The sequence below is a fragment of the Pygocentrus nattereri genome, chromosome 28 (assembly GCF_015220715.1).
Source record: "Pygocentrus nattereri isolate fPygNat1 chromosome 28, fPygNat1.pri, whole genome shotgun sequence".
In the NCBI taxonomy this organism is placed as follows: domain Eukaryota; kingdom Metazoa; phylum Chordata; class Actinopteri; order Characiformes; family Serrasalmidae; genus Pygocentrus; species Pygocentrus nattereri.
The window spans coordinates 12,448,274-12,469,251 of record NC_051238.1 but is presented as its reverse complement, the minus strand read 5'-3'; the positions used below and the strand labels follow the sequence as shown (position 1 = coordinate 12,469,251).

At 37.0% G+C, this 20,978-nt stretch overlaps 1 protein-coding gene across 3 annotated transcripts in view; it reads right to left on the bottom strand.

Moving 5' to 3' along the window:
• The window catches only part of cep104 (centrosomal protein 104), a 51,573-nt gene that overhangs the window by 17,215 nt on the left and 13,380 nt on the right, over window positions 1-20,978 (bottom strand). For all 3 annotated transcript variants that reach the window (XM_017723203.2, XM_017723205.2, XM_037535933.1), the window contains exons 12-13: window positions 10,888-11,061; window positions 6,157-6,333 (exon numbers count right to left, since the gene is read on the bottom strand). In XM_017723203.2, coding sequence (XP_017578692.1) covers window positions 6,157-6,333; window positions 10,888-11,061 — 351 coding nt within the window. The remainder of the gene's footprint in view (window positions 1-6,156; window positions 6,334-10,887; window positions 11,062-20,978) is intronic.

The following is a 20,978-nucleotide window of genomic DNA, read 5'->3' as shown; positions in this document are numbered from 1 at the left end:
TGTTCGGAGTGGAACCTGTCCTGGAAAACCACTGTATGACCTTGGCCACTGTGCTATAGCTCAGGTTCAGGGTCTTATAGCCTAGGCCATCTTTGTGGAGAACAACAATTCTATATCTCACATCTTGAAAGAGTTCTTTGCCATGAGGTGCCATGTTGAATATCCAGTGGCCAGTATGAGCGATTTGTACCCAAAACACCAAATTTAACAGCCCTGCTCCCCGTTCATACCTGGAACCTTGTAACTTGTCAGAGGACACCAGGGAGGGACAATGACACAATTTGGCACAATTTGGACATGTTCACTGTGAGGTGTATTCACTTGTGTTGCCAACTATTCAGACATTAATGGTTGTGTGTTGGGTTATTTTCAGAGGACAGTAAATCTATACTGTTATACGAGCTGTACACTGACTACTTTAAATTATATCCAAGTTACATTCCTATACTGTTGTCACATGGATAGATAGAATAAAATATTTGCAGAAATGTGATGGGTGTACTGTAAGATACTATACATTTTCTGCTTTAAAATGAATAGCTAGGCCATCCTGACTGGAAATTAACTAAACTAAAGGTGGTCTCTGACTTTTGCACAACACAGTACTTAGTAGCGGAATATAGACAAAACAATACTGAACATGCTGCTTTTATATGATGGCCAAAAGTTTAGTGCACACTTTAATTAATGTAATTTTACAAAAATGACAATTATATAACATTTTAACACAAACTATTCAGATCACTTTGCATCACCTACTGCTTATGGGTTGTTTTGTCATCCAATTTAAAGGCAAAATCGGGTGTTGCATTTTCCTTCAGTGCCACTGGCAACACTCTTTTTTGTAGTCAACCTCGCAGTCATACAATATCTGATGTAATTCTACTTGGCAAGTTAAAATATTTAAACATTCCATAACTGACTGCATGACATACTTATTATAAGTACTTTTGACCATAATAACGGGTGAACTAATGGTTGAGTAAGGTGCCTCTACAACATTCATTAGACAATCTTTCCTAGTGTTCTCTTCCCTGTCTCCTCTCTCTCTCTCTCTATACACTGATGCTATTCATGAGCTGCATGTCTCTCTTCCCCTCATTTTAATTACAGGAAACCCAATCGCATCTCAGCTCGACCCAGCAGCCCATCTCCCAGGAAACCAGTGGCAGAAGAGACAGTCATCAGCCTGGACCCCTTTGGTAACCCACAGCAACCCCTTTTGTTTAGCAGGGGTAGAATAATTAAACACAATTGATAAATAAATAATCAATATTTAAAGGTCCAGTAGGAAAGTAACAAGAAATTTGTAGAACAATGTAAGGTACATTCTAGAACAGTATGAATAAGAACATTCTAGAGAAGTGTGAATGGGAAAGTACATTGTAGAAAAGTGTGAATGAGGAAGAATGTTCTAGAACAGTATAAATTAGGAAGAACATTCTAGAAGAGTGTGAATGAGGAAGAACATTCCAGAACAGTGTGAATGGAGGAGGGAATATTGTAGAACTGTGTGAATGTTGACTAGCAAGCCACTATCTCCTACTGCAGACCCTTAGAAAACGCCCCATTTAGGTTTCCTGGCTGAGGCAGTCAGATGTTGGTTTAATAAAAATCTATGACATTATTTATCCAACCATGTTTTCTAGGGCTTTTGGAAGAAAAACAGCCACACAACATCACAGATCCATCACCATCATTTACAGTGGGGATCAGGTACTTTTTGCATGGCTATCTTTGTAAAGACACAGTAGTGTAATAGAGTCCTTCACAGCTGGTCCAGCCACGTGTGGATGCTTGTCCTGCCCTGTGAAAACGCTGGCCCTCCGGACATTTAGTTTTGCTCTCCCCACACAATGCCCACTTAGTGTGCACAATTTAAAGCAGAAGGGGAAAATTCAAACAAGAAGCTAAGGCACCAGAATGTAGTCTTAACTGCTGAAACGTTTAAGATGGAATGGGATATTTGGAACAAGAAGTTGGCAAAAAATGCATGAAAAGGGATGAGGAGGTTGCTCCTGCTGGACAGGTGGGTAACATTATCTCAATTTTGCTGTTTCACAGAATCAATAGGTCAGTAATGTTTTGTCCTGTTTGTGAATGTTTGTGATACCAACTGGTTACCTTCACAGTAGACACTGTAGCGGCCGTTTGCTAACCTCAGTGTTAGATACATTACTTGCTGTGACACTGTTCACTCTTTTATATCTGGTATTTGTCTGTACAAAATTTTCGAAGGGTTTTAAACAAGTGTGTAGGCCTCGACAATGAGTTCAAATATCAGCTATCATTCTTCAGAATCATATACTGCTCCTTTAACATCTCCAGTTGCTTTAAACCTTAAACTTAAGTAATGCCCTGATAGTGCAAATGGGTGTTTTCAACTGTTTGATTTGTGCAGCTCAACAACCTTTTGCCAGGCATAAATTCTCTGGTTTTCCTCACAGTGATGGATGACGAAGGGAATTTGAGTTATGTGTCACCTCATAATTACATCCCAGTGAAATAAGAAGCCACTGCTGACGGTTTAATAGCTAAGGTGAAATATGAAACATGCTTTACATTTCATTCATATTGTAAGATTTCACTCATAAGAATTTGTAGGACTGCCAACAACCATGGCAAAAATATTTTGGGATAAATATTTCATGATAAGATTTTGGTTTTTCTTTTCAATCATTGTTCTTCAAATAAAAGATATTTACTAATATTTTAAATGAAAGATAAAAAAGAATCAATAAAAATGTTTTTACAGCTTATTTTGATCATGTTTAACAGGGATGCCAATATTTCTTGAGGGCACTGTACTTGCAGATTTGCAACACTAAACTACTGGCTGACACATACAGCACAATTTCCTGTAACAGAAAGCAGTTTCAGATGCATTATATTACAATACAACATTGTGAAACGTCCAAAAATATCCATTTGTTTCTGAAACTGTATCTGAAAATGCTGACCAGCAACGATCTGGCTTTTGAATATTCACCTTCGGTTTGCTAAACACAGTTCTCTGATTACACAGACTGTATGTCTATGTCAAAAACAATGAGCGTACAAAAGGTATGAAACTCAAATCCACTACTGCAGTTACACACCAGAGGACCAAGATACCAGCCCTGCAACTAAATACCAGCCACAGCAGAAAAGATTTCAGATCCTGATTACAGACACATGTGAAACTTGGATGGCTATTGTTGCTGCAGACCTCGCAGTTTACCCACCAAACATTCTTCAGGCTGCACAGGTGCCCGACAAAAACACACACAAAGAAACACAAGCAGAGGATAAATATCAACCACTGTTAACAGCCTGTAGACAGACAGAATTGGGGTAGAGGGAGGAGGGAAAGGGAGAGAGAGAAAAGCAGGAGAGGTGAGAGAGAGGATGAAAAGAAGAGAGAGAGGGAGAGAAAGACAAAAAGAGATGGAGAGGTGAGAGAAAGAAAGAGAGTAAGGGAGATAAGGACAGGAGAGAAAAAGAGAGGAGAGAGGGAGAGGACAGGGAGAGAGAAAGAGAGTGAGGGACATGAAGCCCAAGGAGGGAGAGAGAGAGGAGAGAGAAGGGAGAGAGCACAAGAAAGTGGAAAGAGAGAGAGAGAGAGAGAGAGAGAGAGAGAGAGAGAGAGAGAGAGAGAGAGAGAGAGAGAGAGAGAGAGCATTTCTGTCAGCACTTGGATGGTTTACATGCAGTCTTTAGAAGCAGAGCTCCTCAATAGAAGCTGCTGAAGGATTGCGTCTAACTGCATAGAGTCCAGCAGTGACTGCTTTTGTCCAGTTCCTCTCAGTTAAAGAGCCAAACACACAGACGCCACCCACTCTGACATACAAAAGCTTTTCTGTTTCAGCCTAATACCTCTGCAAAACTATTCTAATGATTGGCATGAAGAAGAAAAACTGGGTGCATTCACCACAAAAAGAGCAAGTTCTGTTTGCCATTATTTGGTCAAAGATATTTTAGGAAGCACACTGTAAATGAAAATGTTTATGTTATAAATATTTTTTGTGATTTTTCATGGTTATTTTTTTTTATCTATTTTTTATTTGATGTTACAGTGAAACCTGGTCAGTATCTGAACCTGGATTAATAGAGAAAATTGTTAACCGCTGTTGTACAAAATGCTAACCATACCTATCTGTTTTTTAACACTAAAACGCACAGTGAACAGTCAATAAAAATAGATGTTTATTTATAAGTTTAAAGTAACATTAGGCTGCTTTGGGTATACCCTGGGTATATGTGAGTGACATGACAGCAAAACAGCCAAATAGTTTGTCTATGTTAAACTCTGTTAGACAGACCACAGATTCACTACTTCTTGTCCATCTAGAAGGCAAAAAATTGCATAATGTTTAAACTACCAAAATGCAAAACATACCTTTATCTCTAAGATTTTCTCCTTTTCTCTTATTGGAATGTATATGCTGTTTTGTAACATGATTAATTCACATGCCTTTGTATGAAAGACATTTTTGTCATTTCTGTCAAAAAACATCCAGCTCTGTTTCAGGTTCAAATTGTGACTTTCAAAATTTTTACATAATTTCTGTGTGTTATTTCTCGTTGAGAAAGCATATAATTCTAAGATATTTTATTTCCTTCATCAAATTAAGAATAATGTAACATGGTAGGGGTTTACTTTTTCCATTAAAATAAATATATGCTTGAAAGGGTTAATAAATGTTAACCCTATGAAGCTCAGCCTTACTATGCAGTTATCTTAAGCCTATTCAATAACTACTATATTCAGTAAGTACTATGAAGTTAACTTGGCATGAGAGTGAGGAACTGAACTGTAGGTATTTATACATAATGAACCTGTGCTTCCTGATATCTACTACTGTATGCAAAAGAAATGTCTTACAGACCTGGTGTAATTGTTTTGACTGAATAAGTCTGGTCTGCCCTGCATCTCCAAAAGGGAAGCTGATACAGTATTGTAAATGTTAACCAGAGAGAAACTAAACTTACAGAAAATAAAGACTCAATTTGTTTAGTTTTCATGGATGGTGAGCAAAGCCTGACTGAAATATTGACTGACCAATAATATTGTTGATATTGATGACCCATGTTTTAATTGGTATTGAATTATGATAAAATATTGATGATAATTACCAACTCCTTGTGGTTGCAACATTGCAGGGATTTGATTTTATGATGTCCTGATGATAGAGCAAAACCTTAGGCAGTTAAAATGGCAAATTTGAACACAACACTATCATGGTTGGAATAAAATAATCATGTATCCAAATCTAACCTTTAGCAGAAGAATAACAAATTAAACAAATTAGGAAAGTAAGAGGTAATTAACAGAAGCTGAAACGGTAAAGAATTCTGTGCAGGTTCACCCGCACAGTGCTGTAATGTCTAAATTATTTAAAACTGTGAGATTTTGCTGTTTATTTGAGGTTAAGAAATGTAACTGAGAACTGACAGTCAGTAAAGTACAGGTAAAGTACAGATTAACTAAAACTACAGGGGTATGAAATTAAAATCTAATATAAATATAAAATTATACTGGTGGATATCATAGATTATTGGAACTTTTAGTCTCTTTAAATCAGTATGTTCACTGGCCACAAAATGTTCTGATTACACAGGCCCTAAGTTTAAAGTGTTCTTCCAAAACAATCTAGAGCAAATGACACTGCAGAACGTAAAACTAAAAACCAATATTAAACACCAACACCAACACTGGCATAGATGATACATTGGCCAGTATTAGGCTCAGACACATGCCATTATGGTTACAGTAGGCTTTTAAAAACATATAATCATATAGTTAGCCACCAAACTGTTGAGAGTTGGGAGTGTAACTGTGAATCATTTGGGCCATGGGCTGAGATTACCTCAGCCAAAGGGGTACGTAAGGCTTGTTCTCAGGACATGGGTGCGGATTGTCTGGCTCTCTGGTGCCAATAAATATGGTCCTCTGTACTATGTATTAACTCATGAAAGCACAGTTTATCTACACAAGTGCTTTTCACACCATTCAGCTGCATACAAACAATTGCTGCCAGGATTTAGAATGGTATAGTGACTGAAGAGTGAGAGGAGCAGAGCTGGAGGTCTGCAAGAAAGGAGGGAGAGTGATCTGGGACGCAGCCTGGGTGAGATGATCTCACTAATGAGCTGAAATGTGAGTGACGTCTATACCCGCATGACGTTTTCGAGGGTAAAGCCGGAATCTTTGGTGCCAAGCTGTTCGAGAAGCTTCTCCAGCAGTTCGAGCCTGCTGAGGGCCAGTCGTGCAGGCAGGCTACTCTTCATGGGCTTTACCAGCTCAGTGGGCACCAGCTGTAGAGCACGAACCTCCTTATACACAGCCATCTCCTGCAGAGACAAACACACATATATACTAATGCCTAAAAACAGATATACAAGGACATTTTTGTAATTATTAGACACAAATATCCCAGTGTAGGGGTGTAATGATACAAACATTTCATGATAAAATATGTACTGTATGCTTTATCTAGCACAATACAGTTTTTCAATATAGAAATATTTCCAGAAGCATTTTTTTACAGAACAGTGGAAAATATTCAAATTTATGCCCGTATCAAGCAATAAGATAAGATAAGATAATCCTTTATTAACCCCACAGCGGGGAAATTCACAATACAACATGAGAAGTGTGTTATTACAAATAATATTGCATGTGTTCAAAGTGTTCTATTGTAGCTTTTATACAACAGTTCTGAAAAATGATTAACAAAAGAAAAGCAAAGTAGCAAATGTATATCAAATCAAATGTGTTTTAATATTGGCAAGTCCTGGTATGGATATTCTCTGGATATCTCTCCTTAAAATAAACATGATAAAAATGATAAAATCTACATTTTCTCACTCCTGAAAGACAAAAAACAAAACTTCTTTTATTACATTTTGCTACACATAATGGTTCGGAAAAGCATATCATGGACATTTTAGTCATTAAGGAACAGTCTAAACAGTGCATAACATTATTTCCAATGTATTTAGCCAAAATAAAGCAAAATCAAATCAAATGACTTGTAGTTAAGAGAGTAGTGTCCTTTACACCTCCTACAAATCCCAGTTAAAGAAAGCTCCTCTTTTAGTACAAGTGATTTGATGTGAGTTTGCCTTCTTTTAGCCTACTTTGTGTTTTATTCCTGTTTGTTAAGTTGTTCTGCCACAGATGTGGAACTTTCTGCTAGAAAAAATATATTTATCATAAATTACAGTTAGCTCCAAAAGCACAATATGACAAATATAACAAATAACAGCCCAACAACAACACTTCTGAACCAGTCAGACTGCGCTGTCAGAACTAACTGTATAATGACTGACAGAACACAGTTTTATAACACAAAATGTAAATGTATTAGATACACAGTGCAATTTTACAACCCCTGTGTTTCCTTCTTTTACTCATAGTGAGACTCTGGCAGCTGCATTTTGAATCAGCTGAAGCTGTTTGTTTTTTTGGGAGTCCAGTTAGGGGATCACTACTGTAATCAATACTGCTAGAAAAAGGTGTGAAATGAGTTTCTCCAGGTCTGCTTTAATCAGGAAATCTCTGATATTGTTGATGTTCTTAAGGTGATAAAATGGTGATTTGGTATCTGTTTTGACATGGCTACTAAAACTGAAGTCAGACTCCATTAGTACACCAAGGTTACAGCCTAGTCTTTAGATAAAAAAGAGAGAGACTTACAATTGTTCACAACAGTGGTGACATGAACCAATACAGCCCCATAATTGTCAAATCATTTATTGAGAATCTGTCTGTGTAACGTGAGGCAATATTTTAACGATCATTAGAGGACAGAATGTGGTCATGCATGTGACAAAAGCTCCATTCATATGTTGGATTTGCTTTGGCTGCTTTAATTAGTTAGCTGCTGTGGAGGGCCAGGGAGGCAGTATGATCTAACAGCTGCTCCTACACTGAGACAAGGTCTGAGTCAGCCTACTGACTACTGCCCAACAGAGGGTGAATGCCAAAACCCTCACACACAGAGAGAGAGAGAGAGAGAGAGAGAGAGAGAGAGAGAGAGAGAGAGAGAGAGAGAGAGAGAGAGAGAGAGAGAGAGGGGGGGGGGAAGAGAAAAAGAGCGAGAGAGAGAATCTGACAGTCAGACAGACAGGCACAGAGAGAGGTTTCTCATACACAAAAAAACAGCTTTTTGGCAAAGTAACTGGACTAGGTCACAGCTCCAATTAGCTCTCTCAATTTCAGACTTCCATACAGCTGAAAAACCACCTACATGTAACTAAAGCACACTAAAGATTTAGTTTCAAGTGATGTTTTGGGTCATTTTAAAACAAGAAATGTAAAAAAGTACAAAAAAGCTTCATAATACCAAACTGTTTATGGGATCACAGCAAACTTTTGTCTATTTTTGGAATAATGTCAAAAGCCACATAAGCAAGGCATTTATAGAGCAATTCCATTGTTTTTCAAAATTTCTGCATAATTCATTAAGATGTAAACAAAGAGAATATCAATTCAGAGTGGTTCGATGAGAAATACTCAGTTTGAGAAAAACCTACTTCATCAGAATTGTTTGCAGTGTTGATAGGAACCAAATGTCTGAAGAGTTTAATGCTTCAATGTTTCACCCCTTACAGAAAGCTTTTACATGAATAAGTTACCTGAAGCCTACATACAAGTTAAAATGGTACATTTTTCAGATCTATCACTATTTTACCATTATTAACATTAGATAGAAAAACTAGGAAGACTTGTGTAGGGTCACTGGTCATTTTGGATGGTACATAAAATGTTTATGTCTGTGTTGCAACAACAAATAGTCATCGTTGGGTTCTATCACAAAATCTGAGTTGGTTAATTTCTCTATAATGAGCCATTTCAAATCAAACCGCTCTGAATGACTTTGCTTCTTACATCATAAACATTGATTTATGCACAAATTAAAAGGCATGGTACTTTTTGGTAGTGTACAATAATCCATTACTTGACACATTAGCCTCATACTATTTATGTCCAAATATTTGCAGACACCAGCTTATTCAAATGAATGGTATTAACAGCCAGTTTGTCCCCACTTTGCCACAGTAGACACAAGGTTTTGAAACACTGCTGTAAGGATTTGATTTGATTCAGACACTGATATTGAGTAATTAGTTCTGGATTACAAACGCCAATCTAACTCGATTAAAAGAACTGGGGACAGATCTTAAAGCTGGAAGAAAGAGTAGATGAGAAAACAATATGAATGCAGTAAAGCATCTTCTGTTACAATCCAAAATCCATTGCTCACTGATCTTAAAGTAGAGAAGTAGGTCACTTCTAACTATCCTGAAGGTACAGTATATGTTCATAAAGCAACCATACTGGAAAAAAAACAGTGACTAAGTAGAATGTTTCCATAAACCATATCTATAACTGACCCCTTAATGCCCCGGTGCTATAATGTAATATGTCAGCATGCAGTATAACACAAAACCATAGCATAAGCACACTGCCTCAGTTCCTGGTTCTAATGTTTCAACTGGAGCACCTTTAGCTAACTGTGTAATTGAGTCAGCATATGTGTCTCACAAATATAGAATTTCGCTATAGGTACCTGAATTTTGATGAGGGTCTGACAAACTGAGGCACACATTTGCCTTTGTAGCTTTAGGTAACTAAAACATGCATCAAAATGCTTTGAAAATGATTTGATGTGATTTTACTATTCTATACATTTTCCAAATGTTCTAAGTGAACCTACACATGTCTTCTGAGTTTTACATATACTGATGATGATGGTAAAACAATGTTACATCTAAAAAGGTTTTCCACGAGGTAATATTTTGCCTTGTACTCTCCACACCACAAACATATTTAAAAAATGTTTGAGGTTAAAGCCTTATCCCAACACTTTCATGAAACAATGACCCTTATACTAAAAATCTGCATAAAAAGAGCCCAGATTTGACCACCTTTAATGATGTACATACTACCCAGTGTCTGATTCAGGAAGCTCTGAACAATGTGGAAACCAGCAAAGATTTACAAACGATGAATCAGCTTCAGTGAATGCACTACTGCCAAAACAGTACAGTGATAAAAGGACGATGACTGGAAAGAATAAAATGTGAAATAAGCAAAATTTATTTTTGTAAGACGGTACAGTGATGTGATTAGGTAGTGTGATTATTTGTGTAAGGAGATGCTTCTGCCAAGCTCTGTTTTGTATTTTTTTTTTTTTAATTGTAGTTTTTATTTTTTATCTTTTGAGTGATATCAGTAGTATAGAACAAAAGCACAGTAAAATATGTCTTTAAAAAGCATGGAGCAGCATTTGTTTATACTAATGCGCAAGTAAAATAAGTAATACATTTTTTTTGTACTGGGTTGCCATTTGCACAGATTATTAGCATTATGACTATTTTTTATTTATATTCTTTATTGAATTATTGATAGTATAGATGATTCCAATAATAGTTTTGGTTAGTTAATCACAAATCAAGCATTTTTTCTATAACGCTCAAATTTACATATGCCTCTACAAGTTGGGAGTTTGATCATACACATACGCTAAAGATGAAACTGATGAATTACAGAAATGACGGTAAAATTTGCATGTACTCATTTTATGATCAGATCTGACTGTATGAACAAGGGTCAATGTCTCTGCCATGTATAAAGATTGTGCTGAGTGAATTATACTGATTTTTTTAAATTTCCACATTCTGCAAGTTTTCTTTAGGGGCTATTTTGGATCAAAAACACCTTGCATGTACCTCTCCACCATGAATACAATTTTTTAAAAATTCACCACCACTGTGAACATTCTGACTCTGTATATTTCCCTAGAACACAAAGCATTCCACATCAAATACACCTCAAAAGACTCTGGACATTTTCCCTGCTCTCTTGCCAAGGCAGCAAACTTGTTATGTGTATGTTACCTGTATGAAAGTGATGGCAAGTGCCCTGAGCCTTGGTGTGGACTCGCCAGTGCGGGACAGAAGTGCTGGCCAGATCTGCTCCCCACAGTAACTGACCTCAGATCTGCCCAGCTGGTGAGAGGACACAAATTCACTCAGAACCATCCTCAGCAGCTTCAGAGAAGCCTGGAACACCTGGACAAGACAAGAATCTGCTGTTATGTCACTATTTCAAATGCTAAATTCAATGCAGTATTTTCCTTTTTTCTTGACATGCACAAACAGACAGCTGAATGCAAGCACTTGCTTCAGTTTGTCCACAAAAGGAACTTGGAGGACAAAATATCAAGATATCTTTTTTGTCAGGTTCTTCTAACCAGCTCACAAAATATTAATAACTTGGTATAATAATAATAATATTTGGAAATGTTGTTACTTCCAAAAAACGTATTTATTGCAGAGTGTGTTTAACAATAATGTGTTGTTCATCGACTATTGTCCAAAAGTCACTTGTCATTATTAATTGTCATTTTATTCAATAAAAACCCATATAATGTAAACAGAAACATTATAATCTGGACAGTAGAAGGTATCTTTATTCAGTTTAATTTAATGTTTTATTTAATATTGCAACTTGATAATATTTTTGAAATGATAAATAACATACTGCTATTACATAATATCTTTGCAGAAAGAAATGTCACAAATAATCACAACTTTTATGCTTTTAATTACATTTTTCACTCTAACATTTCAATTTAACATAGCGTCCTCAATTATTATGGAACCAAAAATCCAAGAAAAATGTAAAGTAAACAAAATATTTTAATAATTTTTTGAACTCCTCAGAAAAATATCTCCTTTAGCCATTTTAGACACACGTGAGAAAAAAACATCTGAAGGCCTTTAAACTGTGTTTATCTGTTTCTGTGAGTGTTAGTGTACATTATACATGAGACACATTATTACATTATACATTATACAGTATTATATTACATATGTATTACATATTGTTTTATACAGCACATCATTGTATAGCTCTGTTGACCACTGCAAACATTTTAAATTTCTTACTTTTTTACAAATTGGTTGAAATCTATGAAGTTGTAGAACATAATACATACATTGTAAACTGACAAATATATCAGCATAAAATGTTGAAGTTCTTCACACTTCAGTTTGCAAACTGGTTATGATGGCTGCCCAAACAGTACCACAGCCAGTACAAACTCCTCTTTCAATCAGACTTGCTTCTGGCTCTCACACTTTAGCAAACCTTATGTGCACTGCCTAATTACTGCATAAGCACTGTGTCAAATTATTACATAAGCAGTAGTAGTTGCAGTTTTTAGAAACAGTTTCTTTAAAACAAAGTTTCTTTATTTTTAAAAGCAGATATAGTAGGGAAGAATGGGGCATAACCTATACTCACTGGCTTTTGATAAATAGTTTTAAATTTGCTAAATAAGATAATTTTTTACATAAGCATTTTAATGTGCATTTACTCTTTATTTAGTGAATTTAAGAACTCACCAAATAAATACAAATGGAACATTATAATTTGCAGAAAAAATATTTAAGTTTCCTGTAGAGGATGTGTTAACTTATTTTCATCTTTGCATAAGACTATAGGTGTGAATTCTGTGACAAGTAATCAAATAATATGTATGATGAAGAAAGTTAATCAGTCTTCAGGCAGGAATTCTGAGAAATATCGGTCTAATGGCTGTTAAAATTCACAGGAAGAGGTTTTTGCACAATTTGTTTTAACCTGTTTAACTGCGTAAAATATCAATGCGTTATTTTTAACTCTGCATCCGATTGAGGCCCACTCTCCTCTATTATCTGTGAAAATAGCTGGTTTATAACAAAAACTTTGCTGAGGCATATGTCTACTACATTAAGTCTCCAGCAACAAGACAAATAAAAGTAGAAAACTGATGATTCTGTATAGCTCATACAAGCCAATTATAATATACTGAGGAAAATCTCCTTACAGTTTGTTTTTGCTTGGCATGCTCATTCTGTATTGATCAAACTATATTTTTATGTATCAAAATGAGTTTGAGAAAATGCACTAAAGTCTTCCACGATATGCAGCCTGGGCGAAGCCAAACTGGCCAAAACAGGGAAAATATGTAAAACTCTGGAACAGATGTGGATCACTAAGTCATAGGATTTTTTCAGAACAGAAGGTCTGTGATATCAGCTCTTTTTCCAAAGAGAAGAGTGTGCCAGAATAACAGCATTAAGAGACTTTTATTCAAAATGAAAATGGTGCGATGGCAACAATAAAACATTTTACAGTACTTTAACATTAAATTAAATTTTGGTGTTACATAGTTTGTATCACAATATTTAGCTATTATGAACTGGAACTGGAATCATGAAAAATGCTATGAAAAAACCCAATTCTACAAAAATACATTATTTATGAAATAACAGGAGGGAAAACCCAACAGGTGAATTAAATAATATATGAAAGGATGGGATACTATCCAATCAGCTGCTTGTTACTATGGAGTTTACAGTTACTATACAGTGGTTGGTATTGTTTACAGTCTCTCTATAATTGATCTGTCTTTATGATACATGCATTTGCTCAGTGTTGTAGAAGTACTGATATTACCCATTTATCAAGGCCATCACAAGTTCCTCTGAATGTGTCACCTTAATTCAATAATAAACAGAATTAAAGTGCTAAGGAGCTCATTTCAGAGGTTATGATCAAGTATAAGTATTACTGCCTGAATATAAGCTTGAGATACAGTGTCAAACTGTTTCACTCTCTCTCTGCACAACCGAAAGTAAATTTCTTAAAAATTACACAGAGAATCTGAAACCTATGGAGAATTTTACTGGTTGCCACAGCACAGAGATGCTGTTAACAGCAGCTACAGCTGTTGACTGTTAAAGCCTGTGCTGTGTTTGTTCAACTAAACGACCTTAGGGAGAAAGCTTTGGGAATGTATCCAGCACTGGGCCCGCATTGTTCAGCTTCTCACTGCTGCTGTTTTTAAGAGTTTATGAATGAACCCCTGAAAAGAGCTGGAGATTTAAAGGATCGTATAACAGAATTCTACCATAAGAGACCTGACAGCTAGATAAAGACTCCACAAACATGTAAAAAGATCAAATCTGAGAAAAAGACTAGTGTCACATAGCATTAATGCTCACTGATAGTCCTTTTGAAATCAATGATGAACTTCTTCCAACAAAAGCGTTATGGTATGGTATGTAAACAATGTTTTGTGACGAAACAAAAAACAATGCTTTACAAACATTATATTGCTAAAAGTTTTTGTTCGTCTGCCTTCACACACATATGAAACTGAGTGACATCCCATTCTTAATCCATAGGGTTTAATATGATGTTGGCCCATCCTTTGCAGCTAGAACAGCTTCAACTCTTCTGGGAAGGCTTTCCTCAAAGTTTAGGAGTGTGTTTATGGGAATTTTTGACCATTCTTCTAGAAGCACATTTGTGAGGTCAGACACTGATGTTGGATGAGAAGGCCTCCGCTCTAATTCATCCCAAACGTGTTCTATCAGGTTGAGGTCAGGACTCTGTGTAGGCCAGTCAAGTTCTTCCACAACAAACTCGCTCATCCATGACGGAACAGGAAGGGGCGATCCCCAAACTGTTCACACAAAGTTGGGAGCATGAAATTGTCAAATCTCTTGGTGCTGAAGCATTAAAGAGTTCCTTTCACTAGAACTAAGGGGCCGAACTGAAAAACCAACCACACCAATCCCCCCTCCACCAAACTTTACACTTGGCACAATGCAGTCAGACAAGCATCGTTCTCCTGGCAACCGCCAAACCCAGACTCGTCCATCAGATTGCCAGATGGAGAAGCTGATTCATATCTCCACAGAACATGTCTCCAGTCCAGTGGCAGCGCTTTACACTACTGCATTCGACGCTTTGCATTGAGCGTGGTGATGTAAGGCTTGGATGCAGCTGATCTGCCATGGAAACCCATTCTATGGAGCTCTGTACGCTGTTCTTGACCTAATCTGAAGGCTACATGAAATTTGGAGGTCTGCAGCGGTTGACTGCAGAAAGTTGGCGACCTCTGCGCACTATACATCTCAGCATCCACTGACCCCACTGTGTCATTTTCATTGGCCGACCACTTTGTGGCCGAAGTGCTGTCGCTCTCAATTGCTTCCACTTTGTTATAATACCATTGACAGTTGACTGTGGAATATTTAGCAGCAAGGAAATTTCATGACTGGACTTGTTCCCCAGGTGGCATTCTTTCACGGTACCATGCTGGAATTCACTGAGCTCCTGAGAGCGACCCATTATTTCACAAATGTTTGTAGAAGCAGTCTGCAGGCCTAGGTGCTTGGTTTTATACACCTGTGGCCATGGAAGTGATTGGAACACTTGAATTCAATGATTTGTACAGGTGAGTGTATACATTTGGCAATATAGTGTACATCCACTTATTCAGTTATTATAGTTTAGCACAGTTTACTCATTTGCACGCCTACTGAGTGTTTCAGCCCAGACTGCAACTGCTTTTGAAATAAGGCACAATACTGGGCAATCATATATGAATAATGACTGTTTTTGTTACATAAAATCACATAAATCTCCTAAGCAGACTGAGCTGTAGAAAAACAGGACCCAGGCCCTTGAAGACCATAAGCACAAGCATTTTGGCCAAGATAGCACATTTTTTAAAAATTCAGAGGAAAATTGCACCTAACTGTCCAGATATACTCACTTGATTTGGAAAGATTTTTATGATCGGAGAAGGGCTGGGCGACTAATCAAATGCAATTTTAATTACAATTTTGGCTTCCAATGATGATGAAAACAAGATTATCAAACTGTGAAAAATTGTGCCGCATTACATTTCACAATGACACTCTCATTTTGTCTTGTGTTTTAAATCCAGCGCAACCCTTTTCTTTTTTTATTTGTTTTTCAGTCTAATTATAGTCCACCATCAAAAAGACATTTTTTTAAATGTCAGTTGATATTTCCATGTTTCCAATTTGTCACATTTAAATGTGTCAGATCTTCTTACAAATTTTAATATAAAATAATGACAAAGTAACTTTTCAATGACTACTCGATTTATTGAAGATAAAGATTTATTCAAAATGTGTATCATCCATGTGAAAAAGTAATTGCTCCCTTAAAGGTCATAAACTAACAGGTGGAGATAGCTCCATCATCTATAACAAGGTCCTGCAGAAGCAAAGCAGCCCCAACTACCAACTACCACCACTATGTTTGACTGCTGGTATGATGTTCTCATGGAGAAATACAGTGTTAGATTTATACTGGATGTAATGGGACCCACGACACATGAGTCCAAAGAATATTATCCCAAAAGCCATTTATTTAGCTGATTATTTTATACTATAGGTACATAATATATAGACCAACTGACACTGACCCAGTCAGGCCTACCTGTGGAATCTATTAATGAAGGCTTCAGTTCAGTTACGAAAGACATTATTAATAGTGAGAACAGCCTTGTCTTGAGGTAATGCAAAAACTAACCACGATGTTTGTGCCTTGCAACTCTCCCCTGCCATTTTTGCCCAGTGTCTTTCTTGTTGTGGAATCACATGCACAGTTCTTTTGAAGTTTGTCTGGGCTCTTTTGTGACCTCCTGGATAAGACTTTGATGTGCTCTTGGCAAATTTTTTGTAGGCCAGCCATCCCTGAGAAGATTCACCACTGCTCAAAGTTTTCTCCATTTGTGGATAATGGCTCTCATTAGTCCCAGAGCCTTAGTAACGGCTTTGTAACCATTTCTAGACTTATACATTTCAATGAGTTTGTTTCACATCTGTATTTGAATGTCTTTAGAATATGGAATTATGTGCTGCTTTTTAAGACCTTCTACTTCACACTGCCAGATAGGTTCTATTTAAGTTTAGATTCAACAGGTCCGGCAATAATCATGCTCCAGCGTGACTAATGAAACGGAACCCAATAGTCAACTGAATTTGGTTAACTGGTTGATTTAGCAGATGGGTGCATTTACTATTTCACACAGTGTCAGGTAGGGCTGAACAGCATTTATCCTTCAATTAATGAAATCATCATTTGGAAACAGCATTGAATTTACTTGGATTATCTTTGTCTAACACTAAAGGGAGTTTGAGGATCTGAAACATTACAGTGTGACAAATAGGCACATTTACATTTCTGTGACTATTTAATTCTCTGAAAGTAACTGACTTACATAAATATCTGCTTCATATTCTGCACCATCACTCTCTGTTCAGCTAATACAACTGCCTACATATGGAACCTCAACCAGCAGGATATCTGTGACATCCTTTTCTATCCCCATGTTATGACTTTGGCCAGCAGCCTTATCGCTATCTATTAGAAGGACATGCTAACATTGCCTTGGTTGGTTTTACATTAACTGAAAACAAGGTTGTTCACACTATTCACCAGGTCTTTTGTAAACTGAACTAAAGACTTCATTAATCTGTGTCCACAGATATGCCTGACTGGGTCAGTGTCAGTTGGTCTATATACAACCACTTTTCCAAAAAAATTGGGACGCTGTGCAAAATGTAAATGAAAACAAAATGAGAAGATGTGCAAATCATTTAAACCCTATATTTAATTGAAAATAGTACAAAAGCAACACATAAGGTGCTAAAACTGAGAAATTATATCTTTTTTTAGTAATATTTGCATATTTTAAATTTGATGCCAACAACATGTTCCAAAAAAGTTGGGACAGGGGCGTGTTTACCACTGTATTACATCACCTCTTCTTTAACAGCACTCTGTAAGTGCTTGGGAACTGTGGAGATGCTGATATAGTTCTGAAAGTGAAATGTTTTCCTGTTTTTGTTTGATACAAGATTTCAGCTGCTCATCAGTTCAGGATTTCTTTTACAATATTTCTCATTTCATAATGCGCTGAATGTTTTCAGTGGTGACCAGTCTGGACTGCAGGCAGGTCAGTTTAGCACCCAGACTCTTTTAATAAGGAGCAATGCTGCCGTAATACATGCAGAATGTGGTTTGACATTGTCTTACTCAATGTTTCAAGGCCTACCCTGAAAAAGACGTCGTCTGGACGGCAGCATATGTGGCCAAAACCTGTATATGTCATCCAACATTAATGGTGCCTTCACAGATGTGCATGTCACCCATGCCATGTGCACTAATGCCCCCCTAAACCATCATGAATACTGGCTTTTGAACTGTACACATAACAAGCTGAGTGGCCTTTAGCCTGGAGGACACAGTGTCCATGATTTCCAAAAAGCACTTCCAATGTTGGTTCGTCGTAACCACAGGACACTTTTCCAATTCCCCTCCCAGAGAAGGTGGCAGCATTTCTGGATCCTGTTTATATTTGGTTTCTTCTTTGCCCATGCAGTGATTTCCACTACAGAATCATGTCTGTTTGTAATGCAGTGCTGCCTAAGGGCCCAAAGATCACAGCCAGCTAATACTGGTTTTTGGCCTCATCCCTTAGATACAGAGATTTCTCCAGATTCTCTGAGTCTTTTAATGATATTATGTACCGTAGATGATGAAAAGCATAAGTTCTTTGCTGTTTTATGTTGAGAAACGTTCTTCTTGAATTGTTGCACTATTTGATGGTGCAGTCTTTCACAGAGTGGTGAACCCCTCCTCATCTTTACTTCTGAAAGTCTCCGCCGGTCTGAGACGCTCTTTTATACATCACGTAACTGACATGCTGCCAATCAACCACCAGGCATGTGTGGTTTTTTTTTAACTTTACCACCTTTTGTTCCCCCATCCTAACTTTTTTGGACTGTGTTGCTGCCATCAAATTCAAAATGGGAAAATATTTTTCAAAAAATAATAAAATTTCTCAGTTTCAACATTTGATATGATGTTTTTGTACTACTTTCAATGAAAAATAGGGTTTAAATGATTTGCATATCATTGTATTTTGTTTTTATTTATATTTTGCACAGCGTCCCAACTTTTTTGGAAATGGGGTTGTATTATATATACAGTATAAAATAATACTAAATACTGAATAAATACTGAAAGGGTTTTCCTTTAAATCTTTACTAAAGGGCCCATATCATATATTTTTGTTATATCTGAGGTCTACTTATGATATTTTTTGGCATGGATTTAAGTAGCAAAAACAGTCATAATTAATTTTCGCATGACCATTTTCCAATCTCTCTTTAAATAAGTTTTTTTAATCACTATGTCTTTAAGACTGATCTATGTAAATAATTGCTGCCCTTCACCAATTTTCCAAGTAACTATATTTCTAAAGGTACTATTGACATGAAATTCTCACCAGATGTCGGTAACAACCCATCCAATCCATACATGCAAAGAAATCCACAGATGTCCATAAATTAAGCTATGAGTAATAATTAGAAATAACACAGGGAAAAAGTATTGAACACGCTTACTGAAATGTTTTTAATACTTTATACAAAAGCCTTTGTTGGTGATGACAGCTTCAAGACGCCTCCTATATGGAGAAACTAGACGCATGCATTGTTCAGGTGTGATTTTGGCCCATTCTTCCGCACAAACACTCTTCAAATCTTCAAGGTTCCGTGGGCTCCTTCTATGAACTCTGAGCTTTAGTTCCTTCCATAGATTTTCAATTGGATTCAGGTCAAGTGATTGGCCGGGACATTTTAGCAGCTTTATTTTCTTTCTCTGAAACCAACTGACAGTTTCCTTGGCTGTGTGTTTGGGATCACTGTCTTGCTGTCATCCTTCCTTCAATTATATGAAGCGTGCCAGTGTCGTATGCTGGAAAACAGCCCCACACCATGATGGTCCCACCTCCAGACTTCACTGTTGTTATGGTGTTTTTGGGGTGATATGCAGTGACTTTTGACCTCAAAACATGGTGTGTATTATGTCCTCCAAAGAGTTCAATTTTGGTCTCATCTGACCAGAATATACTCTCCCAGTATTTCACAGGCTTGTCTAATGTTGTTGAGCAAACTTTAGCGTTTAAAGTTTGCTCAACAACATTAGACAAGCCTGCTTCAACATGCTTTTTCTTCAACAATGGTGTCTTGCGTGGTGAGTGTGCATGTGTGGATTGGATGGGTTATTACCAACATCTGGTGAGAATTTCATGTCAATAGCACCTTTAGAAATATATTTACTTAGAAAATTGGTGACGTTCATTACTTATTTCACCTGCTGTATGTAAATGTGTTGGTTTTGCAGGCCAGCGTCCATATATGTATGGACTGGAGAGTAAACAGTCTGTTTCGAAACTGTAATAATGTTTACATGCTACACTAAACTCTTGTATTTCAACAAAACAGGGAATCATTGTGTTCCACTATTTGGATTGTTTAACAAACGATAAAGACGACCATCTTTTCACTACACTGGGGCATGGGGAGATGCTGTTTAGTAATAGCACTGGAGAAGCCTAGGAACATTGACAGTGCACAGACCACTATTTGGTCAACTTCACCTTATTCTTGCAATATTTTCATTTTCATCCTTGTTCTTATTATTTTAACTTGAAATAATTTAGTCACTGCTGTGGAATTATAAAGGAATGTCATTTTTCTAGCAAATCACAGCCACAAAGAGCATGTTCAAAAAATCTAAGTATTCAGACTTGTTTGCTAAATGGTTTGAATAGCATTTGCTAAATGGTTTGGGTGAATCCAGCAGACTTCTGAAAATGATTTAAACACTTTCTGCTAATATTCACTTTATATCTGAAAAACCTAGCAAGCTATTACACAATATGTTTCGGCTAAAGCTAAGACTGTTAGCTAGAGGGGCTCATCTGTGGGACCGACTATCTAGAGGGCCATACAGGTGGAACTCTCTATTGATCATTTTCAGAGTGGTGTCTAAAAGAAAGAGATGGAAGCTAGTGTACCAGACCAGGTCCACTCTCTTCAACTGCAAACTCCTAACTAAATTTCCTGTTATCTTGCATAACTCAAGGTGGCTGGTACCAGGACTAGTCCAATAGGAACGTCTCTTAGCTTTACTCTTATGCCTTTGAGTTTATCTAATTAATTGAGAAACTCTAGGTTTGTGGAACTTTTCATGTGCTTTCTACTGTGTGCTGAGTTGGTGGCCCTGCCCCACTGACGCATTGCTGTCCCTGACAACATGTTGA